Genomic DNA, 20,304 nt, shown 5'->3' with positions numbered 1-20,304 from the left:
TCTAGAAAATACAACAAACTAGTGAATAAAACAAAAAAGAAGCAGCCTCACAGATATAGAGAACAAACGTGGTTACCAGTGGGGAGGGGGAAGGAAGGAGGGGCGATATAGGGGTAGGGGGGAGAAGAGATATTATGGGATTATATGGAATCAATGTGTGTGAAACTTTTGAAAATTGTAAAGCACTGTAGAACTTAAAGAATCTTTCATTCAATAAAAACCAACCAAAAAACCTCATAAAAAAGTTGGTTCTTTGAAAAAGTTGACAAAATTAACAAACTTTTAGACTACTAAGAAAAAAAGTGAGAAGAGTCAAATTAGTAAAATCCAGAATGAAAGGGGATATTCCTGTTGACCTTATAGAACTAAAAAGGATTATATCCATTGTACCCATGGGAAGACTTGGACCAGACATTGAGAACTACTATTGCAGCCTCTGCCCAGTGGAATGATGCCTTGTCAGAGTTTATAATGAGATACAATATTCATACAGAGCAAAACTGTATAAAGCCTAAATATACAGTTTAATTGTAAAGAAAACACCATGTCATCATCATTCAGGGGAGAATGAAACATTGCCAACACCTCATAAGCCCCTCGGTAGCCCTCTCTGATTACAACCCTCTCCCTCTCCTGCAGAAATAACCATGATTCTGATTATTGTAATAAATATGCCTTCTCTTTTCTTCATAGTTAATGATATCTGTATGCATTGATAAAAAGTGTAGTTAATAAATAAATAGGATTATAAGGGAATACTCTGAACAGCTGCATGCCAAAATATTGGGTAACTTAGATGAAACAGGCAAATTCTAGAAAGACACAACTTCTGAAACTGATTCCAGAAGAAATCTAAAATCTGTAAAGAAGTAAAAACTTTTGTGTTTCAAAGGACACCATTAAGAAATTGAAAAGACGACTGACAAAATAGGAAGAAATCTTTGCAAATCATGTGTCTGAAAAGATACTTGTGTGTAGAATAATGAACTCCCTGGACTCCGTAATAAAAAGACAGATACAGGGTGCTGAGCACCCTTGACAGTGATTTGCCCAGGTTACTATGGCAACATATAGAGAGGACTCGGACTGAGGAAAGGGGGTGTTGAGTGGAAATCCTGGGGGAAAGAGGAGAGGTGATGCCTACGGTCAGTCTTTGAGCATAAGTAGGGCTATCCTGCAGAGGAGACAGAGGAAGGCATTCCAGGCAGAGGAACAGCATGTGCAAAGGCGTGGAAGGAACGGAATGAAGTATTTGCTTCTGCCTAACTGTAAGGTGTGACCTGTCCTGAGCACAAGAGATGTTTTGGGGCACGCCAAGCACAGCTCTTTCTCTACAACACCGTTACGGACTTCACTGACCAGCTTGTAAACCTGTCCTGCCTAGAACACAGGCTAGCCCTTATTCTCCTGTACAAAGAGTGAGAGCCTAAATTACTTAAGTGGCCTGATGGAACAGCAAAAAGTTACTCCCAAAAGGCACGGTGGTTTTATAATGCACCTTTGGGAACCTTCTCTGTTGGACAGTTTATCTTTCCTTTTTGGAAATCAGAGATTGCAAGAAATCTTGTGTTTTAATGAACATCCTAGGAAAGTATATCATCACCCCTCAGCACTATGGGAAATGGAACCCAGGAGAATGTTTGCCCCAAAGCCAAGAGATAAGTCAAGAAGAGCTGAGGCTTAGGGCTGAGGACTCTGGAGAGAGAGAGATGGCTGGGGTCTATGCAATCTTCTGTTAGCCCTGTCTTGCAAATAACCAGTGTCGTATTTGAAAATAACTAGGAAAACAAATGACATAAATAGGAGATGGTGTGTGTGTGGGGGGGATGTGGGTGTATTGGGGAGTTGTAGGGGGACATATTTATCTGGATCTTTACAAGTTGGAAGTATGAGCACAGGCATTTTATTAGGAGGGTAATTCTACATTTTTCTTAATCAAGACTGCTAGAAAAGAAAAGGGTCATTTTATTTTGTAATTCTGATTTATTTACCATCTGTGTGGGTAGAGCTGTCCTTCCAATATCTGAAATAGATATTTTTCTTGCTTCCCAGCTTTGTGTGGTGTCCCTGGCATTATTTAGAACTCTCATCGGTTTACATTGTGAAGATGTAATGTTACAACTAATTCTAAGGTGAGTTGCCATCTTTTGTTCCCTTTAAAGGAAAGCTCTACACTATCGCTGTTACATTTTTCTTTGGTAATATAAGTGAAGTAAGGGCCATGCTTCTAAGAAAGAAAATCTTCGAGCAAATCAATTTAATTTCTGCATTATTTCCCAAGGTTAATTTTCGTTTGACTGTTAACAGTTTTTAGGGGGCCAAATGCATTATATTAGACATGTGCTCCTGGGAAGAATAAGTGTTTGGAAACTTTCAGAAGTTTTATGAACGCTCTTCTGGTCCGTGGCTGCATGTCTTTCTCCTGAAGTACATTTTTAGGGCACTCGTTTTTGAAAACAACTTTTCTAAATATTAAATGCTGTTGATGTATAATTTCTATGACTCTTGCTTTAGAAATGGTACAGTGCTCACTGTCTGACCTGTGAGTATGTTTCAATTAAATTCAGTAAATATTTAATGAGTACTTCCTGTGTACAATTCAGAAGGGAATAAGGCATGGAGGGGACGAACTGGAAAGGACATACACGTGTACAAGGCGGAAAAGGCGTGTCCTTCAGACGTCCAGGTGGGAAAGGTTTCATGACGGGACTGGTATCTGAAGACAGGAGTCAAAGCGGACTGCCATTAAGACGACATTAGTTTGGTCATTTGGCAGGAAACTCAGGAACACCAAATCCTGCCTTGCCCCTGCCTCTGCTTCTCAGGGTCCCTGAGAGAAGCATCTCCTTTTGTGAAGGAAGAGAGTTGGTGAGGGCTTGTGCTCCCTCACTCCCGTCTGGTGGTGTGGAAGCAAAAAGGAAAGAGCCCGCCAGGTCCTCGGGCACGCCCTCCACCTCTCCTTCCTTAGACCCTGTTTTTGACCCCTTGCTTCAGCGCAGCACAAGAGGGACGAGACCTGGGCTGCCCCTGGTCCCCACTGGGGTTTAGACATGACGTGAGCAGAATTACTGAGGAGCTGGCATTCCAAGAGGATGCCCAGCATTCCCACAGAAGTGGCTGTGGAAAAGTAAGGGGGTGGTGACGTGCGATCTTGGGAACAGCGGCAGAGACATCCCCCAGGATCTCGTGAGAAACACACGTTCTTGGCCTTCTTCCAGATGTGCTGAATCAGAAACTCTGGTGGTGGGTGGGGCCTGGCAAGCTGTGCTTTAAACAAATTCTCCAGCGGATTCTGATGCGAGGCTAAGTTTGAGAACCACTGGTTTGAGGAAGGTTGCAGTGTAGACGTGGTGTCCCGCAAAAGGGAGTGATGCTGATACCACAGGGGGCTGGTGGGTGGAACGGCGGTGGCCTTACGGAGTCACTCTTTTATGGGAGAGTATCACCTATTAATTTTTTTAGTTTAAAGAGAGCTTTTGGACTTTTTAGGGGTTTAGATCAGGTCATCAGTAACTAATCTTAGGGCATTAGCAAAGAATAAATCCGCTCATAAAGAAACACCCTGGGAGTCTGGGGGAGCATTAGTTATCTGTCCTAAAAGGATTACATTTGCTTCCCATCAAGTCTCTACTGATGTGACAGTGCATTAGCAGGGCCTGAAAGAAATCCATCAGAGCAACTCATTATAGCCTTTTTTACTGCCCAAAACCAGACTTTGCCTCCAACAAGGGTAAATCCTGATTATATTTAAATGTTAGATTCTTGAATGCTGCTTCTTTGATGGCATGGAAAGCAGCTGTCTTTTTCAGTGGACCTGGAAGCCTGGCCCGGCATCCCAGCTCTGGGTCACCAGGGGAGACTGAACCCAGGGGGTGGACACTTCTGTTCAGTGGCCTTTGTCTACTCGTAGGGCGGTACTTGTTGTAAAAACCGTCCTCAGAGGTTGTACTGGGCAAAGCATCTTTTGAGACCCAGACCTGTGCCTTATGAAGGTGAAGACATCAGCTCGTGATTGAAATACTTAGGCATCCAAGTCAGGGCTGTGACTTCCAGGGCGAGTAAGGACCCATCATTTCCCAGGAAAGCGCCCGAAGGGCACGTGGTCGCAGGTTCTGAATGGAGTCATGGAAAGAGTGCTGGGCGTACCCGTGGGTCCTGCGCTCTGAGCCTGAGTTTCTTCTCTGCTTCCTTACTGAGGACGATGGTGAGACCGTAATAACAGTAGTTGTCCTTTATTTGATACTTCCTGTATTTCTAATTCTGTCGCGCTGCCTGGGGGAATCTGGGAAGAGTGAGTGGGGGGTGGGCAGATGCAGAGGTCAGAGGTCAGAGGTCAGCGGTCAGCGCGCGGTAGACGCGCAGGAAGCCCCTGCTTCCTGGTCTCTGTCCTCTGAACTGCTGATCGCCCCCCACATTTAACAAGTGTTTTCAATTGTAGTAAAATACGCAGCACGTACAATTTACCATCTTAACCGTACAGTTCAGTGGTATTAAATGCATTCACCGTATGGTACAACCGTTGCCACCATCCGTCTCCAGAACTGCTCTCACCTTGTAAAACAAACCCTCTGCACGCCTTAAACCCTAACTCCCCGTTTCTCTCTCCCCCAGCCCCTGGCAGCCACCATCCTACTTTCTGTCTCTATGAATTTGACTGTTCTAGCTATCTCATGTAAGTCGCCTCATACAGTATTTGTCTTTTTGTGCCTGACTTAATTTCACTTAGCACAGTGTCTGCAAGGTTCATTCATATTGCAGCAGGTGTCAGAATTCCCTTCCTTTTTAAGGCTGAATAATGTTACATTATTTATACTACATTTTGTTTACCCATTTATCTGCCGATGGACACTTTGAAATATTTATTTATTTATTTGGCTGTGCCGGATTTTAGTTGTGGCATGTGGAATCTTCGTTGTGGCATGCGGGATCTTTAGTTGCAGCATATGTGATCTAGTTCCCTGACCAGGGATCGAACCTAGGTCCCCTGCATTGGGAGCGTGGAATCTTAGCCACTGGACCCTTGGATTGCTTACCATTTTGGCTGTTGTGAATAACACTGCTATGAACATGGAGGTACAAATATCTCTCTTCAAGACCCTGCTTTCACTTCTTTTGTGTGTATATCCAGAAGTGGAATTGCTGGGTCATATGGTTATCCTGTTTAAATTTTTTGTTGTTTTCCATAACAGCTGCACGTTTTACGTGCGCACCAACAATGCACAGGGTTCCAGTTTCTCCACATCCTCTCCAGTACTTGTTACTTTCTGTTAAAATAAAAATGGCATTTTGATAATCAAGCAAAAATGACAGGCAGATTTGAAGAACCAACTGGGGTTTTTAGAAGTGAAAACTGTAATTATTAAAATGAAAAACTGAGTGTTTGGTATAAATAGCATTTAAGATACAGATTAAGAGAGAATTAATGAACTAGAAGATAGATTGAAGAAGTTACTACTAAATTTGAAGCAGAAAGACATAAGGAGATTTAAAAATATGAGAACAAGGCTATGAATGGTGGCTGGAGTGATGGGGTGTAATGAATCCAGTTAGGACCCCTTGACTTATTCTGGTTTTGGAATTTGCTATCCCATAAGGTTTTGGGGAGGATCAACTGTGGTGATATCTGTGAAAATGTTTTGAAACACTGTAAAGCACTACACAAATTTAAGGGAGGGGAATTTTCTAGAATATACATTTTAAACTACAGTAGAACCCCCTTACCTGTGGTTACACTTTCTGAGGTTTCAGTTACCCAGGGTCAACTGTGGTCCAAAAATATTAACTGGAAAATTCCAGAAATAAACAGTTCATAGGTTCTAAATTGTGCGCTGTTCTGAGTATTGGGATGGAATCTCACGCCGTCCCACCCAGGATCCCTAGCCATTGACATCGTCTGCCCCTGATATCCAGCCATCAACATCCTCATGGCTCAGTGATCCAGGATTGCCTTAAGTAGACGGTCCTCCTTTATATGTTAGGAGGTTGATAGCAGCCTGCCTCACAAGGCCTACATTGTCCACCTCACTTCTTCTCATCCCGTAGGCATTTTATCATCTCGCATCATCACAAGAAGAAGGGTGGTTACAGCACAATAAGGTATTTTGAGAGACGGAGAGACCACGTTCACGTAACTTGTATTACAGTGTATTAGTCTAGTTGTTCTAGTTTATTACTAGCTATTGCTGTTACTCTCTTACGGAGCCTAATCTATAACTTAAACTTTATCATAGGTATGTATGTATAGGAAAAAAACATAGTATATATATAGGGCTCAGTACTACCCGTGGTTTCAGGCATCACTGGGGGTCTTGGATTGTATCCTCCACAGATAAGGGCAGGGGGTTACTGTAATGAAAACAATGTCTTTTCTGATTTAGAATCTGTACCAAAAGCAAGGACAATGAAAAAATCCTTATTTTTCTAGTCATTTAAACTTTAAGGGACCTAAAAACTAGATTTATAACCTGTCCTTTTTGTTGTTGCCACTGTAGTCATTCGAATATACATGATAAACTTGTAGAGCTGAGAGGCGATAGAGCAGTGAAGATTATGTGAATCTTTTTAATGAAGTTATTTGTTCCATGCTAAATAAACTGCATCAATTTTTGTTGCAACCCAAATACTCTGAATTATTGACATTTCAAAGTGATAATCCATTTGTAACTGATCTGTTTATTTCCTTTAGCAAAATATTAGAAAAGTAAGTTGAAATAAGGTCCCCCCCAAAGAGAGGCTATTTAAGGGAACAGGAAATCCAAGGAGAAATTGCCCACCTCCAGGGACGTGACCTATGGAAGGCCTAAGGCAGGCAGGAAATGCTGACCAGCAGTGAAGTGACAGATCAACTGCATGTTCTTGGCACTTCCCAGTTTAGGCAGCATTTAATTGCTTAATACCCTGAATGCCATTTCTGAATATTCTGGTTGGGGTGTTTCTTTCAGAAGTGCTGGTCATTTGTCAGGTTTATGAACTGCTTCGCCTGTTGTGTTCAGATAGAGGCTGTTTTGCTCGAAGAGAAGCTGCCTGTTGTTCTCTTCAGGAACATTCCCATCTTACGTGGGCATTGGGTGTCTGGAGGAGAGGGGAGAAAAAATGCCAGTCTAGGGTAAGATGAACAGGAGAAACACAGCCAGAACGTCTCTGAAAAACAAACGAGCTTTTTGAAATTCACTGACGTTGCTTTTAAGATTTTTACCTGTTGGTATATTACTGAGGTTATCATCATCTCTTAAGAAGCACCTTGCTTCCTTCATCATACTTCACTGCTTTGTTTTGTTTGTCTTTATTGTCAGTGTGGCAGTAGGCAATGTGTGTCCTTTGTTATTGATTAGTTATCACTGAATTGTTTCAGAAATGATGGTGATTTATTTTAATGAGTAATATCCAATAAAATAGAAAATGGACCCAGGGTTGCAGAGGGTTGGGGAAATAATGAAAAAAAGGAGGACAATGTGGGGAATATATTTTTCCTGCTGTATTGGGATGGCTTTGAGTAATCTGAGCCTCTAAAGCCATTTATTAGTCTCTGATTATATTTACTGCTTCCTGAATTTAAATAAAATCCCACCCCAGGCAAATATAGTTGAAATGGAAAGATAGTTTGATGACAGACATCTGTACTAAATTCCTAAGTGATTTTTTCTGCTGTCGACAGCCACTTTATTATTTTTTTATTGGAATATAATTGCTTTACAATGTTGTGTTAGTTTCTGCTGTACAATGAAGTGAATCAGCTATATGTATACATATATCCCCTCTCTCTTGGGCCGACCTCCCCCTGCCCCCCATCCCACCCATCTAGCTCATCACAGAGCACCGAGCTGAGCTCCCTGTGCTATACCACAGGTTCCCACTAGCTATCTGTTTGTTTTTTTTTTTTGCGGTACGCGGGCCTCTCACTGTTGTGGTCTCTCCCGTTGCGGAGCACAGGCTCCGGACGCGCAGGCTCAGCGGCCATGGCTCACGGGCCCAGCCGCTCCGTGGCATGTGGCATCTTCCCGGATCGGGGCACGAACCTGTGTCCCCTGCATCGGCAGGCGGACCCTCAACCACTGCACCACCAGGGAAGCCCTAGCTATCTGTTTTATACATGGTGGTGTATTTGATGTTTGACGCTTGGGGAGCTTCTGACTTTATTCTGTTTGTAATCTTTCTGTGTAAATGACGGAGAGACAGAGGGTCAGTGTACGGTTTTCCCACTCTTCCCACTGGGATAATCCTTCGTTTTAAAGGCACAGTAGTAGAAGTACTGCTTTGAATACAGGGGTGTTATTCATTTGAACTGACTCTCCTATTTCCAATTTTATAGAACCTCCTTCTTCAACCTCTGGGGGATCTCCCTTTATTTGATTTACTCAGAAGAAAGTTCTTAGTTTCTACTGAAAGCATGTATTTGCAGAGTTGCAAATTCCCAGTAACTCTTTATCCTAATATAATTTCAAGCTACCCACTGATGATATTTGATAAATAGCTTTATTAGGTTTGATCCACTGTTCCATTTTGTTTTAGTGCTTCAAACAAAGAGTAGAAGTCTACATATATCAACTTAAATCATGAAATATGCTTTGTTTGAGCTGTAAGCAGTCATTGAGTTCCTGCAGTACATAAACGCATTGAAGCAGTTTCTTAAATAATTAATGATGAAAATAAGGATACAATAAATCCTGTGTAGTTGCACATTGGCCTTTCTGTGTTGTTTTTCAACTTGCTATAATAGCAGTTACCCTGATTGTAATTTATATAACTTTAAAGAGGATCACACTGTTCCCTGTCTTACTTAGTTGCCTAGCTGAACACAGAACAGAGGCAATATAAAATTCTGTGTTCACGCACAAGCTGGGACGAGAAGGGGAAGGAGCCATATATCGTGGAAAATTATTTCCCTCAAAGTATTTTTCTAGCCTTGAATTCATCTTATCTTCGTTATCCCTGTGAAGTAGGTAGGCAAGTCTGAGGGGAGGTGGTGTGCTGAATTTTTAGGCCAAAGACTGATATGAATACAAATTATTTACTAATTGTAGAACCTTGGGCACATCAGTTAATTGCTCTGAGATTCACTTTCCTCATCCGTTAAATGGGAATATCTGTGCTGCCTACCTCACAGCCATGTTGTGAGGGTCAAATGGAATGTATGTATTCACCATTTGTAAATGGTAAAGCACTCTATTCTTGTTTGTTAGTCCTTTTTCCTTTCTTGGAAGACCTACAGTCAGATGTTTTGGGTTACTGATCACTTATTTTCCTTACTGACTGACTAGCATTATTAAGAAGTAGTCCTATTTCATGTATTCTGTCAAAGAAATCAATGAAAACTTCTAGCTTTTATATACTGGTTGCCCCCTTTTAAAAATAACTTTTTATTTTGGAATAATTTTAGATTTACAGAAAATTTGCACAGCCGCTATAGGGAGTTCCCTTTATCCAGCTTCCCCTTAACATCTTATATAACCATGGCACATTTACTAGGAAATTACCATTAATACAATAATATTAGCTATAGTACAGACTTTATTCAGATTTCGCCAGTTTTTCTACTAATGTATTTTTTTTTGTCTCAGGGACCTGTTCTTGGGTACCTCATTGCATTTAGGCCCCTTTTAATTTTATTATGTTCCAGTTTTCTATTATGAAATATTTTAATATGTAGAAAATTTGAATGAATAGTATAATGAACACCCACGTATTCTGTATCTAGATTCAGTAATTGTTAACATTCTCCCACTTTTTAACTTATATGTATGCTGTATAAATAAAAAGTTTTTCTCAACCATGAAAAAAATAAAAATCCTATGTAATCTGAACTTCCCTGAGCCTCACTCGCCTGTGAGAGCAGAAGCGTTCACGTCAACAACCACAGGATGGGTTTTCCTGGCTCTCACCCCTGCTCCTCATGTAAGACCTTGGCCCCCTGCAAAGCGTCAGCCATCACATCTGGGGGGGTCCCCAGGGAGGGGCCTTACGTGTGTTCATGATCAAGACAGTTGCCGCAGCATCATCTCTGCTGAGCCCCTTTGGCTGGTGCTGCGTCCCCTCTGTCCCTGCTGTGTCCCCGCCCCTCCTGAGAGTGCTGGGGACGGGGATGGCGCTCTGCTGCTGGAGCGGCGCTGTCCCCTTGAGTGTTCCAGGGGCCAGAGCTGCGCTGGCTTCAGACAGGTGGGAGAAGGCCTTTCTCCTCTGCCGCACTCTTGGTCAACAAAGCATCTCTGCTCACACAGATCCTCGTGAAAAGAGCTCCTTCATCTTCTACCTACAGGATCTGTTTCTTCTGCAGCAGGGCTCAGGTACAAGTCCCCAAAGCTGGGCTAAGGAGTAGAACAGATCTGGCCTCTTCCCCACCCCCCGCCCCAATCTTTCCTTTTTGTTTCTAGAACCTTTGACTCCCATGCAACTGAACTTATTCAAATAGATGCCGCCACATCAGACATGCGGGGTGTGTCTGGATCTTAGGGAGAGGGATTTAGGCTCGTGTGTGTGTGTGTGTGTGTGTGTGTGTGTGTTGTATGCCCATGAGTGCGGGGAGGGGAGACTGGGACCCCCTTCCCTGGCCACCTAGCTAAGGTTTCGGTTGAATGAGGCATGGTTTGATTTATTTTTTGAGAACAGAAGGTTAAGTGGCAAGTCTGCCATTTTATACCGTGGACATTATTAAGACCCTAAGTGTAAACTGCTCTGAAGAGAATTAAATCTCTTTTCCTCCTTGACTCAGGCACTTGCAGTGGCTCAGTCATTAATGCAAACATACGTTTTCCTCTTCTGGACCACCAGGAGCTGCGGGAGGCAGCTTAATGTTTACTGGCCTCAAGACATGCCCTGGAAGTTGTACTTTTATCTTTTTCACTGAATCCCTCATCACAGCTTGTTTTCCTCTGTACTGCGTCTCTCTCAAAAGCTAAATACAGAAATAAGAACATTCTGGTTTATTGAAGATTGTGGTTGTTCGCCTACGGGCTCGGGGTCTCTGGAGTTGGCTCCTGCACAAACGTGGGACACTCGGCTCTGGCCGTGAGGCCTCCATCCCATTTGTGCCATCTTTGTTTAAATAAACAGTATGGTCTGTCTCCCTGTTAGGAAAGGAAGCCATTTAAACACACTTTATTCTACCCACACAGCCGGCTGGTGTGCTCCAAGTGTGTCAAAAACGATTGCCCAGGTTTTCTTCTCTCCAGGTTCATAATGATCCTGAGATGCTTTGCTCACCACCCAAAAGGGTTTTGTGTGAAACCGGGCCCGGTGGGTCCTTGGCCACTGTAATGTTGTGATTTATAAGGAGAAATATATATTTGGTCTTTGCCCTTTTACTTTTGAGTCCCACCCCCCTGATATCCAGAGAGGGGAGAGGGTTGAATTAAGCACTAATGGCCAGTGATTCAGTCAACCATGACTATATAATGAAACCTCCATAAAGCCCCACAGCGGTCGGGTTTGGAGAGCCTCTGGGTTGGTGAAGGCTGGGAGAGAGGCAGCCTGGCGAGAGCATGGAAGCTCCACGCCCTTTCCCTACCCTTGCCCCGTGCATCTCTGCATCTGGCTGTTCCTGAGTTACAGCCTTTCGTAATAAACCAGCGACCTGGTAAGTAAAATGTCTCTGAGTTCCGTGAGCCGCTCTAGCAAATTAATCAAACCCAAGGAAGGGGGTTGTTAGCACCTCTGATGTATAGCCGGTTAGTCAGAAGCACAGGTGACAGCCTGGACTTGTGAGTGGCGTCTGAAGTGTGTGTGTGTGTCGGGAGAAGCCTTGTAGGACCGAACCCTTAACCTGTGGGGTGCGCTGCCATCTCCGGCTAGACAGCGTCAGGCCTGAGCAGAACTGAAGGACACCTTCATGTCTGGACCATTGATTGCTTGGTGGGGTGGGCACTTCCTGCACCTGCCTTACACACACCCACCCTTTGGAACTGGTGATGGAACACCTGTAGCACAATGTGTTCTCGTGATCACCCGCGAGAATATGAGAGGAGGTTAACACCACGACGGGCCCCTTTGCCTTTTTGTGCAACTGCTGTCATTGAGTACCGACTCTGAGCCAGAGTTTCCGGGATCATGAGACAAAACTCTTGAAGGAGGTGCTTGCTCTGATAGCACATTATGTTGAGAAGGCAGACACCGAAATGACTGTGATTCTAGTAATAGTGCCTTAGTAGAAGGCTGTGAGCATAGTGGAGGGAGAGGGTAGTTCCATCTTGGAGTAGGAAGCCCAGAAGCCTTCCCGGAGAAGAGGACACTGAAGCCAGACTTTGCAGGATGACAAGGCATTTGTCAGGCGGGGGGAGGGGAAAGCACCTTGCAGGGGACTGTTAGGGTAGGTGCAAAGGCCCGGAGGCACAGAGGGAGAGCGGATCCATTAGAAGATGGGGAAGTCTGTGGAGGTTAAATTGTGAAGGCCCTTAAATCTGCATCAGAAGAAAGAAGCCCTTGACAAGTTTTAAGCACGGGAGTGAGCCCCGGGGGCTGGTGGGATGGCTGGAGTGAGAGTGGGGAGAGGATGAACCACCCTGGCTGTGACTGGTCCCGATCGTGGCTTAGGTGGTGGCGGACTGGGAACGGACCTGCAGACACTGAACGCTGGCCCTTTTTGGCTTTCCAGGTATCTGATCCCTTGCAATCACATGATGCTGAGTCAGAGGTGGGCTGTGAAGGAGAGAGACTGTTACTCTGTTTCTGCGGCCAAGCTGCTCGCCCTGACCCCCGTCTGCTGCTCCAGCGGGATCACCCTGACGCTTGGGAACCAAGAGAGGGATTATATTCTCTGGTCAAAGTGCACGCATGATAGTCCAGGTAGGAGTGTTACCGACCTGGGTCCTTGATTCTTTAATCAATAGAAATTGAAGAGAGGCCAGGTGAGAAATTCAGGCAAGGCCTTATGGGGACTCGTGTTACAGCCCGAGGGAGGGAAAACAAGAAACAGCTTCCCTTGCTTTGCTCCCCAAGGTGGGGCGAGCTGGTCCCTTAAGTGGGGTGGGGGGGTGCGAATTGGTGGGTCAGGCCAGGGGTCCTGCGCAGGGCCCTGCTTTTGCCCCCGACACCTCAGAAGTGGCAGTTGGGTTTTGGCCTTTCTGTATCTTCTTGTTCATAGTTTGCCCCAACTGTGAAGGCGCACAGTTATTTTCAGTCCCTTATAGTTTCTTTGTATTCTGTTGCTGGAGGAGCCGAAGAGATGTTTGTCCAGGTCCAGGCACTGCAGCGAAGGGTCCCAGGTCCCAGCCTGTCAGGGGAGGACCTCTCGAGTGGTCATCTTTAAACAAAAGGATCTCCTTGGATGTGTCTGTCTCTAGGTAGACAGGGAATGATGCAGTGAGTCCCATTTCTTTTATGACTGACTACCTGGGGGTCCTTTTCTGCTTTGTAGAGTTCTGGATATTTGGGAATCAGTGTTCCTTGACGTGCCCAGCTCTTACCTACTCAGTGTTCCCAGACCTTTATGTTAACTAGGCTTCCTAGCGCCATCCTCGGAGTCCAGTGTGAATAGTGTACCCGTGTGTCTTTTTAAACAACATGGGGCTGCGGGTGTGGAGGGTGGCTATAGCTAAGACAGAATTAGCCCCTATGTTAATTTCCAAAGGGACCCATTTGTGGATGCTTTTGCCTCAATGATATATCATTCTAAAATGTGAAATATCTGATATGGCAAGAGGATATGATCCATTTGATTGACATCATGAGGGGTTTTTCATAAATACTTATTGTCCCAGAAGTCACAGTACCCTGTGGTGTTTGCCAGCCACAGCCAATCTTGTACAAGTAAAATTTAAATTGCCCCCCGGTGTCAACCGCGGCCCTCCCTCTGGCAAGCAGCAAAGGGGCGTGTGTGTGTCTTTGGTGGTCAGAAGGCTGCTTCAGCTCAGGAGGGGTCTGCCTATCCTGTGACCACTAGGACATGGTCCCGGCCTCGTGCTGACTTCCGTGTTTCCAATCTATATTCTGATATCCCCCAAAACAGTGTCATTCTGTCTGCCCAGCTCTAGTCCTCTTCGATAAAAAGTATTTTGTCTAAGAGCTGGGCTACTTGACTAAGAAAATATCAGCATATTTGGTATAAATATAATTCTTAGAAATTAAGGTTGTCTTACTGATTCTTAGTTTTTAAATAAAGATACAGTGTATCGTGGAAATTAATACTTTATGTGGCAGTGTAACAAGCTGTACTTTCAGTATATTTTCCTGTTAGGTAAACTAGTATGCATAGCTTATATTTTCCTACCCAACTGTCATTTTTAAAAGCGTATTTAAAAATTGATGTCTTTTTTGTTTACTAAAAAAGTTGTTTTAAGAATGAGTCTGTGGCTGACCTTTCTGCAGAATTCAAATTTCAGGTGAAACGTATGATGATTGAGTGCCTGCAACTCGCCACGTTCTTTCCCTGTGTTATCACCTTTAATCCTTTGAAGACAGCATTACCATTTTATAGATGAAGAAATAGACTCAGAGTGAGGGATTGACTTAGTTAAGGTTACACAGAGGACACAGGTCCTCTGATTCCAAATTCCATTTCTTTCCGCTCTCCTCTCTCTGAGGTTGTCTTACGGTGGCTAAGTGCCCTGATGGATAGGGGGTTACACAGGTAGGTAGGTGGGTAGATAGATAATGTGATTTTTGTGCAGTAGTTAAGAGCTAGGATTCTGAATCTCAGCTTTGCTCCCTCCTTGGGCAAACTACTTGATCTTTCTAAGATTTTTTCCTCATCTGCTTTCCTCAAAGGGTTGTTCCAAGGATAAGTGATGTAGGACATACAAAGCTGTTAGAAAACTACCTAGTATGTAGTAAGTGCTAAATAAATATTATCAGTAGTCAAAGTGGATAAGAGGTAAACTTTTAAAAACAGAGCTGTAAAAAATGGATTATGTCCACCCTAACGATGTGAAAATGTGTATTCTTAAAAGGTTCACTTGTGGCCCAGTCAGGTAGAGATTTAGACAATGAATAGGGTTGAAAGGTGTGGCATCGAACGAGAAAAGGAGAGAGGTTGACATAAGACAGCTTTTGCTTGACTTCTGGCTCTGCCACTGACTCATTGGGTGATCATTGTGTCTGAGCCTAAATTTCTTCATCTGTAAATGGAGAAAATAGTATCTCCATGTAGGGTTGTTGTGAGGATTAAATTAGATAGCACTGACTGAGAAAGCACCTGCCATGTAGTAGATGTTTAAGAAATGGTAGAGTTTGTGTTTTCCCTTGTCTGAGTTCTTTTTTTTTTTTTCCCTAAAGGAAAATGTAAACTTAAATGCAGATGTTTTCATACCTATTTCAGTTACACGGTTGAGAGCTTTTAACATCAAAGGTAGTCAGGGTATCATTCTTAGGTTAAAAGGGCTATTTTGGGAGTGAATATGACTTTATCTTAAGTCACTGTTTGGTACATATAATTCCCAGGAAGGCAGAATGAATTAACAGCCTTTTCGAAAAACCCAGGGTTTTCTAGAGAAAATCTGTTTCCCAAATCCATGGATTATGTAGGCTTTCCACTTTAGAGTGAAAGTAAAAATCTTCTTAATTGCCTACCCAGTGGCAGGTACTATATTGGATATATTACCTAACTTAATCCTCCTGTTACTGACCAGGGTTCTTGGTCTTCCCCAATCAATAGAAGTTGACTAGAGGCCAGACAAGAAATTCAGGTGAGGCTTTATTGGGTCCCCTGCTGCAGCTGGGCGGAGCGAGAGCAAACACCAGGTTCCCTTGCTGGCTCCCTGAGTGGGGGCCGAGCTTGCTCCTTATATGGGGTGAGGGTACGGGTGGGTCTAGGGGTCAGTCAGGAGGGCTGGCTGGCTTAGGTGTTTCGCCCACCCCTTAGGTGGTGTTGAGTGCAGGGGGCATGCACAGTACCTTGCTTTTGCTCCAGGCTCTTCAAAAGTGGCAGTTGGGTTTTTTGCTCTCTTTGTATCTTTTGGGTCCAGAATTTGCCCCAACTGCATATGCACGCAGTTAGTTTTAGTCCCATACAGTTTCTTTGTTGCTTGAGGAGAGGTGTGTCCAGGTGCAAGCATTGCAGCACTGCAGCAAAGGGTCCCAGGTCCCAGCCTGTCTCACTCCCAACATCTTGAGAGGTTGCCTTCATTAGCTCACGTTTCTCTAAAGACTGATACCAAGTAACAGACTTCTGTTGGTGATGGCCGGTATCTGACCAGCCAGATTGGTTTTGTATCTTCTATGAGGATAGAGTTTCTATTCTTATTTTTCCCTATTAAAATCTTTTTTTATTGTTTGGAAATCATTTAATCAGAAATTATTAGAACCAAAGTAGCTGGTGGGACAAAGCCTTGGCAGCTGGATGAGTTGCATTCCCATCCATTGCCTGTGTCCCCCTGCCCAGTTCTGACTTGTGTGTCTCCCGGGGCAGGGCCCTCAGAGCAGCTGCCCCCCGAGGCGTTCTCGCCGTCGGCCTGCATCGTGGAGTACGGCAAAGCCTTGGACATCAGCTACCTGCAGTACCTCTGGGAGGCCCACACCAACATCCTCCGCTGCATAAGGGATTGCCACGTGTGGTCCGCCCTATACGATGGAGACTCCCCCGACCCCGAGGCGCTTTGCCCGGCTCTGCTGGGTCCGCCCGAGGAGAGGGCTCCCAGCGCCACCTACCCTGTGCTCAGGCTCCCGCAGCCGGTCCCTGGGACGACGGGGCCCCAGCTGGCTCCCGGAAAGGAGAAGAGCCACACGGAGCTGGAGTGGGACGACAGCTACGACACCGGGATCTCCTCGGGGGTGGGTGGGGGCTGCCCTGGGCCGTATGAGGCTGCAGAGAACTCGGGCCCCCCGGCCCCCCTGGATCCTCCCAGACACATCCAGGAGATGAAGAAGAACGCCATCCTGCTCTTCAAAGGGGCCTACATCGAAGAGTCTGACTTCCAGGATGACGTGATGGTGTACAGGTTGTGTGCTGAGAAGGATGCTGAGGACACCAGCGGTTCACGGGAGGACGCCGCGAGGCCCCCAACCCAAGCCCAGACCCAGGTCCAGGGTCCCCCCGTGAGCAACGGCCCCCTGCCCGGCCCTCAGTCAGAGACAGATTCAGAGGAGGAACATGGTAGGCACGATTCGGACGTGTTTCACGGTGTGTGCAAGGAACCAGAAGGAGAGAACGAGCCTGAAGTCGCCCTAGAATCAAGCCCCGAGTTAGCGGCCCCCAACCCCGAGGCGGAGCACGGTGCACGCCTGACAGTGACTAACCCTGAGGGTGAAGATTTCATCGCCCAGTGTGACCAAATCATTAAAGAGCTGGATTCCAGCACCGAGGGCTTGATGGGGCAGAATTTCTCCCCGCCTGATCCGCTGCTTCTTACAAAGGAGCCGGAAGAGGAGGAAGAGGAGAGCAAAGGAGAACAGGAGGAGGGGAGGACGGAGCCAGAAGGGGAGGAGGACGACTCTGACTCCTTCATAGCCGAGGCTCCTGCCGCAGAGACCCAGCCGTCCCCGTTCGGAGCGAGAGATGAGGCTGCCTTTGCCAGTCGCCGTCCCGCGAGGACTCAGAGCACCCCATTCACAGGTGACGCCCTTAGATTGCTTTGCGGTTTCTGCTTTTGAAAGCGCTTGTACGTATCGCACCTGGAGAGTGAGGTAGGTGCAGGTAAGGAGCGTTATCAGCTTACCTACCAGAGGGGTGGGATATTTTTGTAAGCAGCAGGGAGGGGTGGTTTTATTTTTATCTTATTCTGTCGTTTGTTTTTTTTCCCCCAGCAAATTAGAGGTTAAATTTTGCCGTTGAGTAACTTCCCTTGATATGCCTTTGATAAAGTAGTAGGACTGACTAAACCACACAAGAAATCCAGTCTCATTATTTAATAGCCTCATTTTCTCTAGGCTAATTTATTTTTCTCCTTAGCATTTGCTTTTATGTGTATTTAAAAAAAAATAATTACACTTTCCCCCACTGGCATGTGTGCTTCCTGAGGGCACAGGTGTTGGCTTGTTCTCTGCTCTATCCCTGGTGCTGAACAGTGGAGAGAGCACATAGTAGGTACTCAGAATACCCCTTGAATCAATGTGGCTGTGTACACACAGCAGAGGCCATTGGGGTCAGTCGTGCCTTTGCCTGGGCCTGGGAGCTCATTTCAGTTAATCACAAAATCTTCATCCAAAAATAAGTAGAGTAGACCCACATAAACTCATCACTGTGCTAAAGACTGGCTGTGTTCCAGTGATAAACCCCTAACAGCAGGTAGAAATGGAGGACGAGGCAAAGGGGTAGGATGGGGTATCAGGTAAGTGGATTGAGATTAGGAATTATGATAGAATTATTATCCTTAAATTATTACCCAAGTAAAATTGTTACTGAACTCAGGTTTGGCTGCTCGCTGCTTCAAAGCCAATACTTGTCAGTAGGAGAAGAAGATTGCTGTGTTCAGGAGGCCGGCAACCTGGGAAGAAGGTGGACTTGTGTCCAAAAGCCAATTCCCCACTGCCGGCCAGGGGGCAAGAGCTTTTAAAGGGGAGCTTCAGGGATGTATAGGCGGAGGGAGGGAGCTACATGCAGAAACAGCACAGTCAGCTCTGACAGTCGTCTTGAAATGAGTCACGCAGTGGTCTGATCAGCATCCTCATCACGGTTGTTTTAAGTACAGTTAGTCTTCAGTTCCAGGGTTGATTTGTTCCCATTTTCTCGGAGGCCAGTTCTTAGAACTGCAGCAGCTTATGTCAGGTATGCAGTCAGGTCATCATGTAGTTCACTTCTTCCACCTGGTGAGGGTTTCAGTATCTACAAAACAGCTCAAAGGACATGGCTCAGGATATTTTCTACAGCCCTTGAGGAGGAACTAAAGGGCCTTGACTTTGTTTCATGGCTAGACTGTTATTATTTTGTCTTGCTTGGCTATTTTCCTTTGCTTTTTTAGTTTCTCATTTCTCTGATTAAATTTATTCTTTGGCTAAAGTTTTCCTGCAGGCAAGAGGCAGGTGGAGGACATGGCAGGGGTGGGAGGAGGGGTCTGTTCTGGGAAGGCCCCACAGGGTCCTGCTCTGTTACAAAATCTGAAATCTGCACATGGTGGTACAAAGGGACCTGGCACAGAGGAGGGGTCCTCAGGCTCAGGGACAGCTGGGGTGGGACCCCGGAATGGTGTTCAGTTAGAGGAGAGGGTCCTAAGGAGCCAACATCTCAGCGGGACAGACTGGCCTTGCAGTCACGCCTGTGGGGACTCCTGGCTCTGGCGCTTCCAGCCATGTGGCCTTGGTGCCCTAACTCTGGGAGGACCAAATGAGATCCTGGCCTGGGGTGGTGGGCCGTGTCATTACTGTTATCACAGGCAGCCTCCAGCAGCCTCAGCTGAGGCTTGTCCTTCCCTGGCCAGCAGGGGGCAGCTCGGTGGGCGGAGATCATGCTCCCATCTCCTTGGATCACCCAAAATACACGAAGTCACAGCATCTTCGGGTCCAGCCAGGTAGGCTTAACGTGACCTCAGGGAGCTCTTCCGCCCTCCTCCAAGTTTTATTCATCGGTTTACGGATGCCTGAAAATTTATTTAAACGGGGAGAAAGCTTTTAATTCCACAATTAAAAGGCTTGAGGTTCTAGCCCAGATAACATTTCAGTGCGAATGGGTTTTAATTAAAATTCAGTCAGTCAATCATAAGTAAAAAGGATTAGATAATCTGGCTCTTCCCAGTTGATAAGGGAAGAGGGAGGGGAGGGGGTGGGGGAGAGCTTGGTGGGAGGCAGAGGGCAGAGTAGCCTAGCGCAGTCCCAACTCTGCCCTAGGGCTGCGCCATGTACTCTCCCCCAGCAGGAATCCTAGCTTTGTCTGCAGTGTTCTCCGAGACATCAGGACTACCCACTGCTAATGAAGATTGTTCTTTAGAATGCCAGCCTATACAAGGAGCTTCATCCCTGGGCAATATTTAAATTGAGGAAATAAAGTATAGCTTAGGGCAAAAAAAAAAAAAGCTAATACACCACCTATAAAATAACATCAATATTTTGAATATGATACACCTGAACACCGCCAAAACATAACCTGAGATTTGGATACATATATGTAATTTTAACGAAAACGTTGCCTGCTTCCTCCTTTGAAGCTTGTACACAGCTTCAGGAAACGTCTTTTCTCTTTCCACGTTTGTGAACTTCGTAGTGTCTAAACTTCTGAGTTTGTTCTGCAGCATTTGCTTAACTTCCCTCTCTCCATGGAATCCTGATTTCCACTGAAATGAATTTGCTTCTCAGCAAAATCAAAGCATTGCATTTCATTTATCTAATTAATGTTATTTATTCATGAAGTCAGCCATCTTTTATTGATCCCCTAATAGTTGGCAGGTTCTGTGCTAGGTACTAAGGACACAAAATGAAGGGATTTGTAGACGTTCAGAGGAGACGTCAATA

At 45.2% G+C, this 20,304-nt stretch overlaps 1 protein-coding gene across 1 annotated transcript in view; it reads left to right on the top strand.

The window, feature by feature from the left end:
• FHIP1A (FHF complex subunit HOOK interacting protein 1A) overlaps positions 1-20,304 on the top strand; it is a gene marked incomplete at its 5' end in the record, with an annotated part of 105,238 nt that overhangs the window by 74,571 nt on the left and 10,363 nt on the right. Inside the window, 3 exons of the mRNA XM_079707829.1 lie at positions 2,053-2,132; positions 12,584-12,774; positions 16,334-17,476. Of these exons, the coding sequence (XP_079563955.1) occupies positions 2,053-2,132; positions 12,584-12,774; positions 16,334-17,476 (1,414 nt within the window). The remainder of the gene's footprint in view (positions 1-2,052; positions 2,133-12,583; positions 12,775-16,333; positions 17,477-20,304) is intronic.

Source organism: Hyperoodon ampullatus (assembly GCF_949752795.1).
Source record: "Hyperoodon ampullatus genome assembly, chromosome: 1".
Taxonomy (NCBI): domain Eukaryota; kingdom Metazoa; phylum Chordata; class Mammalia; order Artiodactyla; family Ziphiidae; genus Hyperoodon; species Hyperoodon ampullatus.
This window is presented reverse-complemented; position numbering and strand designations above follow the sequence as displayed.